General features: G+C 34.7%; 3 protein-coding genes across 5 annotated transcripts; 1 reads left to right on the top strand and 2 right to left on the bottom strand.

Annotated features, from left to right (window-relative positions):
• Positions 1-1,259: 1,259 nt before the first annotated feature.
• Positions 1,260-4,675, bottom strand: WNK6 (WNK family serine/threonine-protein kinase 6). Of its 3 annotated transcripts, XM_088103355.1 has the most exons (8): positions 4,376-4,675; positions 4,112-4,236; positions 3,971-4,008; positions 3,483-3,710; positions 3,166-3,386; positions 2,807-2,964; positions 2,282-2,717; positions 1,260-2,189 (listed from the first exon to the last, which is right to left on the bottom strand). In XM_088103355.1, exons 2-8 carry the CDS (start codon positions 4,211-4,213, stop codon positions 1,444-1,446), a joined length of 1,929 nt encoding a protein of 642 aa, XP_087959481.1. In that variant the 5' UTR covers positions 4,214-4,236; positions 4,376-4,675; the 3' UTR covers positions 1,260-1,443. The 3 variants fall into 3 exon arrangements, with proteins under 3 accessions (XP_087959481.1, XP_087959484.1, XP_087959483.1); XM_088103358.1 differs by lacking the exon at positions 3,971-4,008; XM_088103357.1 differs by lacking the exon at positions 3,971-4,008 and having other exon boundaries at positions 4,325-4,675.
• A 140-nt stretch (positions 4,676-4,815) lies between these two features.
• Positions 4,816-5,992, top strand: MAMYB (Duplicated homeodomain-like superfamily protein). Its single transcript, XM_047307897.2, has one exon. The coding sequence runs from the start codon at positions 4,854-4,856 to the stop codon at positions 5,763-5,765; it is 912 nt and encodes a 303-aa protein (XP_047163853.1). The 5' UTR covers positions 4,816-4,853; the 3' UTR covers positions 5,766-5,992.
• A 2,630-nt stretch (positions 5,993-8,622) lies between these two features.
• On the bottom strand, positions 8,623-10,114 carry LOC124833338 (protein NODULATION SIGNALING PATHWAY 2-like). Its single transcript, XM_047307800.2, has one exon. It carries the CDS (start codon positions 10,112-10,114, stop codon positions 8,651-8,653), a length of 1,464 nt encoding a protein of 487 aa, XP_047163756.1. The 3' UTR covers positions 8,623-8,650.
• Between the last annotated feature and the right edge of the window lie 2,813 nt (positions 10,115-12,927).

A 12,927-nucleotide genomic window follows, 5' to 3' on the forward strand; every position in this document is an offset into this window, starting at 1 on the left:
TAATTTTTTATATTTAAATTTTCTGGACGCTACTATGTATTAAATATGTATAGTTGAAAATGTACAAATACGACTTGTTTTAACTTATTTAGGGTCTTAGATTCACCAATATATATATATATATATATATATATATATATAAAATATACTGTGGGAATTCAAAATGTATGGATAAAATTTATAAAAGTTTATAAGATTTGAAATAATTAATGTATTTTTAAACATAGATTCAAAATTACGAGACCTAAGGGAGTAAAACAAAAGTATAAGATTTAAATAAAAGAAATGTAAATTAATAAAAAATTAATTTGTTAGTTGTTAATTAGTTGTAACTTTATGTTTTCATATATTAACACTTGATAAACTACCATTCGAATGGTATATGTTTGTATTAGTTGTATGATTCGTTTATTAATTTAATTGAAACCTTATCGAAATTAAGTTCTACAATTAAATTAGTGCATATATTACTGTACCTAAATGTATGTTGACATTAAAGAGAGAAGAGACTATAGAACATGTAAAAAGGAAAAATCCAGTAACATATAGAAAGAGACTCTAGAAAAGTATAAGAGTTTAAAATGAAATTGTTCTATAAAAGTGATATTCACATACTCTTTTAAAAATAATGTGAAATTCATTAAAAAAAATTTAAAGGATAATATATCAAATTTGAACACTTTTAAATTTAAACCCTCAAACTTGTTTCGAGTTGTAAATTTTGTTACTTAAGTATCACTTCAAAATCATTCATATATCACCACCTATCCAAATTTTTATAGAAAAACAATTCAAATAAAAAGTTAACATCGTAAGCACGATTTTGATAATGCAAAGGCAAGTCCAGAAACAGAAACATACGTGAAGTCATGGATGCTGGTCTAAGTAGTAATTACCACCAGTTTATTTTAGATTTTAAGAAAAATAATTTTAAATTATTAAATATACTTAAGATGAGATTAAATTGATCTCAATATTGATTATGTTTGGATAAGTTTCTTCCTAAAAGCTTTTAAATAAGAAAAAAACTACAAAAAATTGTTCACATAGTTTTATTAAAGTTCATTATTTTTACTTTTATTTAAATTAGTTATAAAAAAATATTTGTTCCTTTTATTATTTTATCCTAAAAACAGTTATAAAAAAGCCCGTCTAAATATGCCTTTAATATGTGTCAGATACGAGTATAGATTTTCTATAAAAAAAAAAAACGTGTATGTTATTAAAATTGAATTTCAATAGAGCAGAGGAACTCTATATCCATGAAAAGAAAACTTGTTGCCAAGTGACATAACAAGAAACATTGAATCACACCGCAGTATTTACATTTGAACTTCACCGGCATGAGAGAGAAAGGATGGGGACACAACACAACAGGTAAAACTATTAAAAAGACTAGTAAAACCCGATATATCCCTCGCCGCAAAAACTACTGAAACTACACTACGAGACCATCTTTTGTGACATTCTCCTTCTAATATCCAAGATGGCCTGGTATCTTCTTTGGGATAAATCATTCATTGCCTCTTGATACTTCTGTTCAATCATTTGTAACTCTAATTTCAACTCACCCTCAGCTTCAGACGAGGAGGAAGCGATGTTCAGAATATTGGAGAAGCCTTTCATGTCCAAAAACTTGCTCTTACGATCATACGATGCCCCAATTTCAGATGTAGGCGAGGATTGACTCCCTCCATCAAATTCTGATTTAGCAGACATAAATGAAACCGTGGAAAACTTATTATCATTGAAATCAGTTGTTGCAGATGCATACGTCTTCTCAGAGCATAGATCATCAGCCTTGGTTGCTTTCTGAAGACCACTGCACTCGTCAGATAAAGCCCCATCGATATCCATATTATCAAGGTTTCCTTTTGTAGCTAATATTGCAGAGGAGGTAGAGGGACCCAAATCTTCAGTCGAATCTTTTGAGCTGCCTGTGCATTTTGCTAACTCCAATTCTCCCTGTTGGCTCACAAGAGTTTGTTTATTACTAGGAGAAACCAAGTGATCGATTGCTACACAGGGTTTCCAGTCAGCAATCAGATTCATCAATAACAAATCTATTAACTCAGCTATGAATTTAACATTCTGATCAGCAAGCTCAAGTTGCTCAACCATTTCGCTTGAAACTGAGACAGCAGTGTCACTGTCAAGGTAGAAAACGAAATGGATATTTCTTGCTCGCCCTGCATATAAAAACCAAAGCATATAACTTTTCACCAACAAATTTAAAAACAGTTGCTACAGAGTAGAAACGAGTTATAAGTTATGTACTGACCTCCTTGATCAGCTATCCGCAGAACCAATGATACAGAGTTCTTATCATTTTCTTCACCTTTTAGGAAGAAAATATCACCTGTCTTCTGCCTCCTTATCTCAACACTTGTAGAACGTGATGCATCATTAGTGGATTTATCATATATAGTGATCGCTGGAAGCTCACAGGTCTCACCAAGATCCATTGAAATGTCTCCATTACGAGCACTAGAAGGACCTTCTGACACCATACAACGACTTTCAGCGGCTCCCAATTTGGGAAGAACAATATGCGGCAATGGAGAAGGACCCTTCTTTGTTGAAGCATTCATTTGAAGAAATGGGTCCATCAGAAGCTCCTTGGCTGACAATCTTTGAGATGCCGGGACTAGACATTTCTCAATAAATGATTTCATTTCTGGATCTTTCACTTTAGAAAGCGCAGCAGGTTTTATACCCTGCAAAATCAAATATTGTGTGACCCAATAATCTTAGTCATGGCCTGCGGAAAAAAACAAAAGAAACTTGTTAATTATGAGATACTCACGGATGAAACTTTCTTGTATATCTGAGCCGAGTTTCTGCATTCACTGTAAGGATACTCGGACGTCACCAACTCAAGCATGCACATGCCAAACGAATATATGTCAGCTAATTCATTGTAATTTTCATCATACAGCTCTGGTGCCATAAACTCCGGGGTTCCTACCAGGATTAGGTAGGTTTAAACAGAACAAGTATATCAATCAAACAGCGTTGGGACAAAGAATCAAAATCTATTACTATTGCTATAACTGAGATGAGAAAATGATTAAAATTGTGTTAACTTTGAACTCAGCAAAAGATCAACACATATATATATATATATGAAAGAACAAGAAAGCGCAGGGAAACCGAGGAGAATACCAATAACACTCTTGGCATTACTTCGGTTCAAGAAAGTTGCTAGCCCAAGATCTCCAATTTTAACTTCTCCTTGGTGACCATTGATAAATATATTATCACATTTCAGGTCCCTGTGAATAACGGGTGGGTTCTGACCGTGGAGATAGCTTAGACCCATTAAAATTTGTCTTGCCCATCCTTTAACGGCCTTCAAGTCGACCTTCTTGTGTTTTTTACGAAACCTATATCATGCATTGCATCCACTAACGAAAAGGTTGATTTCACAATAAAAAGCACAAGGATTTTAATATTATGCACAAAATGGAAGGTGAACGTACTGTTTGAGGCTACCCGAGGTAAACAACTCCGTAATCATATTAACGGTCCTGCGCTTGTCATCAATCCAGGAATTGTAGAATCTTACTATGTTATGGTGCTTCAGTGATCTCAAGAGGTGTAATTCTGAATATAGCCTATCTAAGTCACCGGGGGATTGCAAAACCTCATCAATCTGAACCTGACTCCACGCAACTTCAATTCCATTGACTCCATCAAATGCCTTGTAACTGATTTATCCACAGTTTTAAGGAAAACATATATAACCAGAAACAATCAAGGTTAACCCCAATCATAAAATTCTTTTTCTTAACCACAAAAAAAATGCACAGCATTATATCGAAGACCTAGACACCTCTGGCAGTAAAAAAATGTTTTAATTTCGGCAGCACAGTAAAAACAGTCCATAATAAAATAAAGCATTGTCTTCTAGTTACAATGCTGCCAATGAATCGAAAGCAAACATGTATATTAAGAAAGTAACGGATACACAGTTTTAAAAGCTCCTCTGCCGATCACTTCTTTGTACTGTTGTGAATGCAAAAGCAGAATTAGCCCGGTGCATTAATATGTAAGTGTAATTTTGTCCCAAAGACAATAAATATAAGCAATGGAAAAACAATCATATTACCTTGACGTAGGTGCAAGTTGGATCAATTTCAACAAAGTCAGGATCAGGAGGCTCCAGATAACCTGCACCATCTTCTGAACTTCCTGTCCCCTCCAAACTCATTTACACGGCACTGCGATCCAAACCTACATTCAATTCGAAATCACGAAATTGAAAACCCAAGCAAACAAATATGAATTAAAAAATTGCACCAGGTCGCAGTCAGGAAATTACGTGAATGTCGGAAGAGAAAAAAATGAATGCAGCCCAGTTTGTCCTTTTTACCTTAAGAGCGGTTACGATAACTTGATCGCCAAACAGAACCCTAAATGAAATAGAAGAATTAGTAAAACAATGGAGATACGAAGTTTGGGGAATGATAAACATGACACTTTTTCTGTATCCAGAAAACACTGCTCTCTATTTATAATTATCCATCTTAATTCTCTTCCTTGTAAATAAATATCTTCGCAGATCACAATCATTGCTTGTTCCTGTCTCCGTCATCTGCATTCTACATCGCCGTCACACTCCATCGTACACTGTCCCTGTCGTTTTCCCATGCTTTCATGGGACTACATATACTACTTATACTACTATATACTGATGCTGATGTGTGTATATATTAATAACTGAAAACATCCTTAATGGGCCTAGCAAATGAAGACCCATTGGCCCAATAAGATGCTGACCACAACATATGAAAAATGTAAACGATGGCGTTTTATGATTTTAGAGTTTTGTTTCAATTGGGTGTGCGAGAATGGAGTTCCTGGACGAGGACGCGAGGCCGAGGTTCGTGTTCCAGTCCGGTGCCGTTGCAAGCACCGAACCACCGCACCCGGACCACAAACCTACCAAGCCGTTCCTCTTCGTCACCATTTCTCTCTCTTCGCTCTTCCTCGCTCTATCTCTCTTCTTCCTCGAATCGGAACCCTTCAAATCGCTCCTATTCTGGCTTGCGCTCTCTCTCCTCATCGGCCCCTTCGCTCCCCCCTCCCTCACCGGCGGCGACGTCCGCGTCGGCCTCGGCGAGGTCGTCAACTTCCCTGATCCGGAGCCGGAAACCGACGACGACGCTAGGAAGCCTCCGCAACGGCGATCCAGACAGCGGAGGCCCGAGGAAGTCGCCGCCATCGGCCCAGTGGTGTCCGTCAGCACCGCGGAGAAGAGAGGGGGAGGCGGCGGAGTGGAGAAGGTTTCGACGGTGGTGGAGGAGAAGGATTGGAACGAGGAGGATGTGGAGGTGCTGAAGAAGCAGCTGGTGAAGAATCCGGTGGGGAAGCCAGGGCGGTGGGAGGCGATAGCGGCGGCGTTCGGCGGAAGGCACGGTGTGGAGAGTGTGATAAAGACGGCAAAGGAGTTGGGGGAGAAGAAAGTGGATGATTCGGATTCTTATGCATTGTTCTTGAAAAATAGGAAGGCATTGGATAAGAGGGTTGTGGAGGAGAATGGGGGTGAGGACTCGGTGACGGTGGATAAAGTTGTTGAGAATGGTTGGAGTTCTGGCGAAGATATCGCGTTGTTGAATGCATTGAAAGTGTTCCCTAAGGATGTTTCAATGAGGTGGGAGAAGGTTGCTGCGGCGGTTCCCGGGAGATCCAAAGCTGCTTGCATGAGAAGATTTACTGAATTGAAGAAAGGGTTTCGGAATGCAAAAGCTGCAGCCGAGTGAACACTGTTCTCCCCAGGATCATTTTTTTGTTTGTTTAATTTTGTTATGATTTATATTGTTTTTGGCTTTGATGAGGCATTATTTGCACCTTCCTATGGGTAATACTCATCCTATGAGTAATACATAAATTCTGTTCGTGTAACTCTATGAAATGCATTGATCTGAACAACATATGTATTTGGAATCTCTTATAGTGAAAAATAGATATTTGATATTGACTCTTTGAACTTGGAACTTAGCTGGTTTTCTTGTTGATTTAGCTTTTCAATTACATGTGTTTTGCTTGGGGAAGCAGAGTTGTACTTGTACCCCATCTCTGAGGTATTTCTCTTTGTTCATTTATGTTGACTGGTTTGCATGTTAGGATCCAGGTTTCTCATAGGCTAATCATTTTCATAGTTTAGTTTGTGGAACTTTGATTAAACACTTTCTGCTACATAGAGGTTTTGAATCTTTTATTACTTTTGGAAACTGGGCATGTTTGCTTCTTTGTCATTATGCATTGGGCATTGACCTGTTACTTGTGCAAATAGTTTCAAATATTGCTAATTCCTGAGAAAGTTATGTTGGTTTGGTAAGATGAAAAGCTTGGAGATTTGATGGTAGTCTTTTTTGATAGCTGGTGTGTTTCTCGTAGAAAATTACACTAACCTCCCATGCTTTGTATTTGGAACCATTTGTAATGTTTTGTAAATAAAAGTGTGGTAGATGTATGAAATTCATTTGTCTAAATAGTCATTGTTAATGACTACAAACAATATATAAAATAAGGGATGAGTTCAAGCACTACTCTGAAAATTGTTCAGTGTACTATCCTTCTACATTACTATTAATTCATACTTCTTTTATTAAAGTCCATGAATTGAACTGTTCAATTCAGATCTTAATTTTAGTCAACCAAAATAACAATTGTCATTTAAAGCCCGATCTGATTTAGCATATTACTTCTGACCGACAGCTTGTGATTCAAATAAACTTTTTAATGTGATTATTAGTCTGTTGTATATTGATTCAATTTATTTTGTACAAGTTTCTTAATACATCTTACAAAAAATTGAGGATAGAAATAAACAATAGGAATGGAAAAAATCGTGATTATTGACATATTTTTATGAAAACATTTTAGCAAGAATAATATTTATCTTCTTTGACAACCCAAATCTAATGTGAGGTGGAGGGAAGTGGCAATATTCTTTTGCTGCATAATACAACAGATATGACATGCCCCCAGATACTAAATCGATTGTTATCCAATGTGACATTTTGAACCCTTGAGATGGAATTTATTATCAAACATGAACTTGAAGGCAATCTCTAGGTGGAAAGTGTGATCTTTCAAGGTGGAGCTATAAACAAGTATATCGTCAAAGAACACGATGATAAAATGGTGTAGGTGATGGGAGAAAAGGTCATTCACAGTGGCCTGGAAGGTTAATGGGGGTGTTGCACAAATTAAAGAGCATCACCTTGAATTCAAAATGACCATTATGGGTGCAAAAAGCCGTTTTTGAGGAGTCATTAGGCCTTACGAGGATTTGGTGGAAGCTCGAAAAGAGATCATGCTTAGAAAACCACGATGTTATGCCCAACTCATATAAGAGCTCATCGATGGTGGTGGAAATTGGAAATTTGTCCTTGATGGTATCGACATTGAGTATGTGGTGATCAACACAAAATTGTCATATTGTGTCTTTCTTTTTTACAAGCAACATCGAAGAGAAATATTGACTTGTGCTTGGGATAATGAATAACGAATCTATCATTTTCTATACCTATTACTCAATCTCTTGTTTCTAGAAGTGGGGATATCTGTATGACCGAACCGAGATGGGTGAAGTGTTTGGAAGTAAGGTGATTGAATTATCAATGTATCTAGATGGTGGAAAGGTGGACGGGGTAGTGAAAAGGAATGAGTAAGCTAAGATTAGTGTCTATAATTGTGAAATAAAAGTAGATGGAAGTAGAGATGTATCAGAAGAAGGTGTAGTAGAAATGGAGGCAAGGGGTTGGTTCGAGAGTGAGTTGGAAAAGGACTTCCACCCTATTGGTATGTTGCAGGCGTTTTAATTTATGGGTTGTTATAGGGGGTGGGATTCGGCCCATGATCACCTTTAAGTTCCACCATCCTGTTGTTCCACATAAATCTCATAAAGGACTCATTGTAATCCATAATGAAAGGTCAGTCATTGAACACCAAGGACAATATTAATACCAGAGAGGTCCAAGGGGTAGAGGTTAATTAGAAAATTAAAGACAACAATAGTGATTTGCTCCTTGAGGTAGAATGTGGGCTCCAGAAGTAGGGCCATGTTAAGGAATTGGGTCACCTTAGCTTCGATAAAATTATGTGTAGCATCATTATCAACAATGATTCGAACCTCATAGCTATTTATGGACCCGATAATTTTGAAGGTTCTCAGGATCATTGATCCGAGAAGGAATGAAGGATAATTAGACCCGCTTCCAAAGGTGGATTATCCAGTGGGTTAGGATGAGGATTTGGGGAAGGTTCAGTTAGTCGGGACAAGTAGAAGGAATTGAGTCTTACATCGATGACCACATATGTATCGTTCATTATAGTTATAACACAGGTTTATGTCACAACGAGCTTGCATTACAGTAAAAGGTACCTATTTTTTAAATTATTCTTTTACAAGAAAATTACCATATTTTTTACATAAAAAATTATTGTGAATATTTTTATAGAAAGTTTTGAAAAAGAAGTTTTACGAATTTTTAAATTTTACAATAACTAATCGTCTACAAAGAAATTATCTATTAAATCAAAATTTATAGAAAAAAATACTGAAAATTTCCGCAAAATATGAAATGTACTTAACAAGTATAACATCTCCAACGTAAAAATTGAAAAAAAAAAAACGAATCTAATTGACTTTTTGACTGGAATAACCCTTGGGTACCCATATTGAAGCCACAGTCAAAGGCCGTGACTTCCAACACAAGGCCAACCTACCCTTCTCGAATTGGACCCAATACCCTCCACCAAAGAGGCTCACCAAGAACTTAGCCTGTGAAATATTACAACTACTCATAGGAACACATTTAAACCCTTTCAATGAATAAAACCCTTCTTCCCAAACCTTTCTCTCATTTCTCTCACAAGGAAACTGCCTCACACTGTCCAATATTCTGAGCCCCAAAGTCTCTTTCTCTATCAGCCTCGACGCCATCTTGTGGCTACCCCACACACTACTACCAAGTGAATCACAAACTGCACTGTAGTGATGCAAAGCCTCGCAGAAGAACTCCACAAAGGACATTGATTTCAGCCTTGAAAAATTAAACAGTTCTTCTTCCACCAAAACCACAAGCCTCGGCCACAGTTTCGTCACACCATCCAAAAACGTTTTCACCAGTGAGAAGCTCCTGTTAGGCATCCACTGGTCTATCATACAGTTCACTATCACTGTTTCACCAACTTCAATTCCTTCAATATCTTCTTCTCTTTCCATCATCGTTTGATCAAACGTAAATGGAAAGTTTATAGAAGCTGCAAACTCTTTCAGCCTTCTTCCTGTTTGTTCAGCAGAAGCAGCACCTCTCTGGTCCACTGTGATCGCTGTTACTCTAAGGGAAGTAGTACTGTTTTTCCTCATTGCAAGATCAACCATCAAGGGTGGCCACTGGATTCCCTCCATGATGTCAAAATCAACGATGTGAACATTCTCAACACCTTCTGTGGCTTCTAAGATTGCTTGGTTTGCCGTGAAATGAGCAAATTTCACATATGGAGATAGTTCTTGGAGAATCTGAAACAAACAGAAAGCATCTGTGTGTGTAGAAACAGCACCACGCTGCAACAACAGTTCAGGGGCATTTGTACTTTTATAATACAGACCCTGAGCAAAGAAAAAAGCCAACCTGTTCAACAGACCATCACCCTTTTCTAAAGATGATGCATTGTTGAGTTTCTCAATTATGTATGAAGCAAGGTCCCAGTTTTGTGCTTCAACAGCTTCAGCTCCTGTTAACAGAAGATCAGCTAAACTAGTCTGTTCCATCACCTCTGCTTGGATTCCCTTCAAATAACAATCCCCTTCTTCTTCTTCTTCCATTGAAACATGCACATTTTCCTCAGGGCTAGAACCAAATCCATCACAGAGTTCAATCTCTGGTGAATCATTGTGATTCATGAAACCAAAGTCCTGGTTGTTTGTGTGTTGCAGAAGCAAGCCCTCCATAGACTCTTCACCAAACATTTCATCCATTATGGTATTTGGTGATGATATATCTTCTGTTTGAAATGGGAATGCATTTTCTAAGCAACACTCATGGAGTTGGTTCATATAAGGATAGCCAAACGAGAAATCAAATTCCTCATAATCCATCACTAATGATGAAGAAAAAGTTAAGGTAGAACTTGGTAGAAACTAAGTTGGAGTACTCCTATTTATAGACAACCTAATATTGAATGAAAATAACTAAACAACTAGATAGTTTATAAACTCTAATACCTGTTAAGTTGAGAAAACTGCCTTCTAGAAGTAATTAAGGTTGAAAGTTAAAAAAAAAAATCAATAAAAATGATAATTAAAGATTAAAAATCCATTTTTTTTAAGAATGTGTTTTTAATAATTAAAATTTACCAATGACCATGAAATTTGATATGATAAACCATATTTTTTAATGATTCTTATTTATGATTTTAATTAATAAAGAAACATGTTAATAAAATATTAAATAATGTCTACTGTCACAAATATTTAAACAGTTTAGTACTATTATTATTAGTATGGTGTCCCTTTATTATTGGTTCCGTACTAGTGACGAGATTGTTTTAATTGTGGTGACGATTTGACCAAAGTAAACTTTTGTTTTTGTCTATTTCAATTTCAGTTATTAAATTTAATAAAAACAATAATGTGTTTTTAATCTTTCATTAAAGAAAAAAAGACAATTCGAATCTTTCTAATGACTATAAGTAAATAAATAGATTTAAATAAAATTATATTGTGTGGCCCTGCGTGTCAATTTTTAACCTTTATACTAGGACTTCTTTTAATTTGTATATATTAAAAAAAATTAAGAGAAATTAAAATAACATGTATTAGAACTAAAATTAATTATAAGGATTAAAATAGATTATTTTAACTTTAAAGATTATAAATTAAAATTTGTATTATATCATATATTAAATAAGTAACTAAGTCTGAAGAGAAAAATCTTCAATAAGAGTTCAAGAAGTCATTGTCAGTCTTATTAAATTAATGTGTTGTAATTCATGTCGTGTGTTAAGCATTTAATTTTCAATTCATAATTTTATTTTGAATTTAATTTAATCTAATAACTATTTCAAATCTTAAATCACATTCCTTATATCTCACTATCTTGTCATTTAATCGATTCACTTCAGTTTCTATTCACTTATTCTCTAAATCATTTTAAATTGATCTTTTATTTTCCAGCTCGTCCTCTGTTCACACTATAGAAACAAAACAAAGCATAACCCTCTTATCTTAATCTATACAGAACAATAAGTGTCTCTTTGTAGCATTTGTTTTCTCCCTTCAAAATTATTTTAAATTTATTAGAAATAATATGATGAAAACAATTAGAATGTTTAGATGTTAATATGTGTTACGAATTTAACAAAAGTTTCATATTAAATAAAAATGAATAGAATGAATAATATGTAAAAGAAAAAAAAATATGTATCATATAATTGTTAAGTCAATATCAAACCGAACATCAATTATGTCTTGAATTATATAATGAGTGATCAACGTATTCGACCAATCATATAATAAATCGATTGGTTATCATTTAGACCACATTAATTTCAATATTAATTAACTTAAAAGTAAAATATGATTATCTGTATTTGGGTCGTGATTAAACTAGCGTGAAAGAGTTATAACGTGATTAATCTATAAACAAATATTTGAAATAAGGAGATAGATAATTTGTATTAATTGTATCATTAATTTTAAGTTAAATTTTTGTATTAGAATACTTTTCAAAAAGTTTAAATGATCATACTTAAATTTGAGGACAACATTTGAGACTTTGGATGACTCAGAGTTTAAACAGTTGACTTTCATCCCATACTTGAAATAGTGTATTTATTATATTAAAATTTTAAATTAAAAATAATGTTCTAATTTTTTATATGATTAATTTTAAATTTATTCGGTATCTCCTTGAAAAAAAAGGTGGTAAATATTATACACTTACACTCCTACATTGTTTTAGCAACATCAAGCAATCCTCACTAAAATTAGTAATAAACTTAATGTTAGTTTAATATTATCAATAATGATGATGTGATAAACAAATACATTATTAGTAAGAGTGAGTGGAATCAATAGTAGGGAAAAGAAAACAAGAAATTTTAGCAGCATCGAAAGGCAACAAAAGATGATGAAGGTATGAACAGGGTTTGGTGGAGTTATGAGAAATTTAGAATGGGAAGTTGCAGAATCTGAAACGAAGAATTCGAGAATATTCTTTGTACCCTTTTAGTTTAATGGTTTGAAGTTGTCTCCTGCGATTTGTTTGGTCAGTGGAAAAGGAGATTCTGACTGAGCTTACGCAATATCAAAAAGTACGTTCTTACAAAAAAATCCATGACGTGAAAGTTACAGCACACACTTCAGATTATCGGAACTCTTAATTAAATATAATTGGTTACGCAATTGAACCAAACAAGTCAAATATGGTGTAACTTAACTTTTACCAATTTAAATTTTCTGTTGTTCGATGTTTATTGTTATATAAAGAAAGTGATAAAAAAACTTTGATTGTAACAACATTAAATGAAAAGTTAAATTAGACATCATTAAAACGTCAAAATCACACGTTAATATCAATTAAAGAAGTTGTGTGATTAAACCTTTTGCCAAAAAAAATAAATTCTAGCACATATTTATGCATAAATTTGGTCACATAAGATTTTTACACTAATTTTTTGTCAGTTAAATTAACTACAAATTGAGACAATTATGGCATTTATAAAGAATGAGAAAGATAAGTAAGATGGTTAGGGTGGTGATGATGTAACATGGGTAAAAGGACACGACAAGATCCTTAGCCCTATAAGCCAGTTCAATTATTCATGTGCATGCGAATATTCTCCCTTTCAATGGGTCATGTTTCCTTAAATTATAATGGATCAATAGATGTTTAGTTATAGAAATTTGTG

The sequence above is a fragment of the Vigna umbellata genome, chromosome 1 (genome assembly GCF_029865625.1).
Source record: "Vigna umbellata cultivar VRB3 chromosome 1, Vumbellata_1.0, whole genome shotgun sequence".
Classification (NCBI taxonomy): domain Eukaryota; kingdom Viridiplantae; phylum Streptophyta; class Magnoliopsida; order Fabales; family Fabaceae; genus Vigna; species Vigna umbellata.

Coding starts and splice junctions, on each gene's coding strand:
- WNK6 (XM_088103355.1), bottom strand. CDS start 4,213: ATGAGTTTGGAGGGGACAGGAAGTTCAGAAGATGGTGCAGGTTATCTG. Junction 2,965..3,165: donor TAATGCCAAGAGTGTTATTG/GTATTCTCCTCG, acceptor TAATCCTGGTAG/GAACCCCGGAGTTTATGGCA. Junction 2,190..2,281: donor GCGGATAGCTGATCAAGGAG/GTCAGTACATAA, acceptor TTTTATATGCAG/GGCGAGCAAGAAATATCCAT.
- MAMYB (XM_047307897.2), top strand. CDS start 4,854: ATGGAGTTCCTGGACGAGGACGCGAGGCCGAGGTTCGTGTTCCAGTCC.
- LOC124833338 (XM_047307800.2), bottom strand. CDS start 10,114: ATGGATTATGAGGAATTTGATTTCTCGTTTGGCTATCCTTATATGAAC.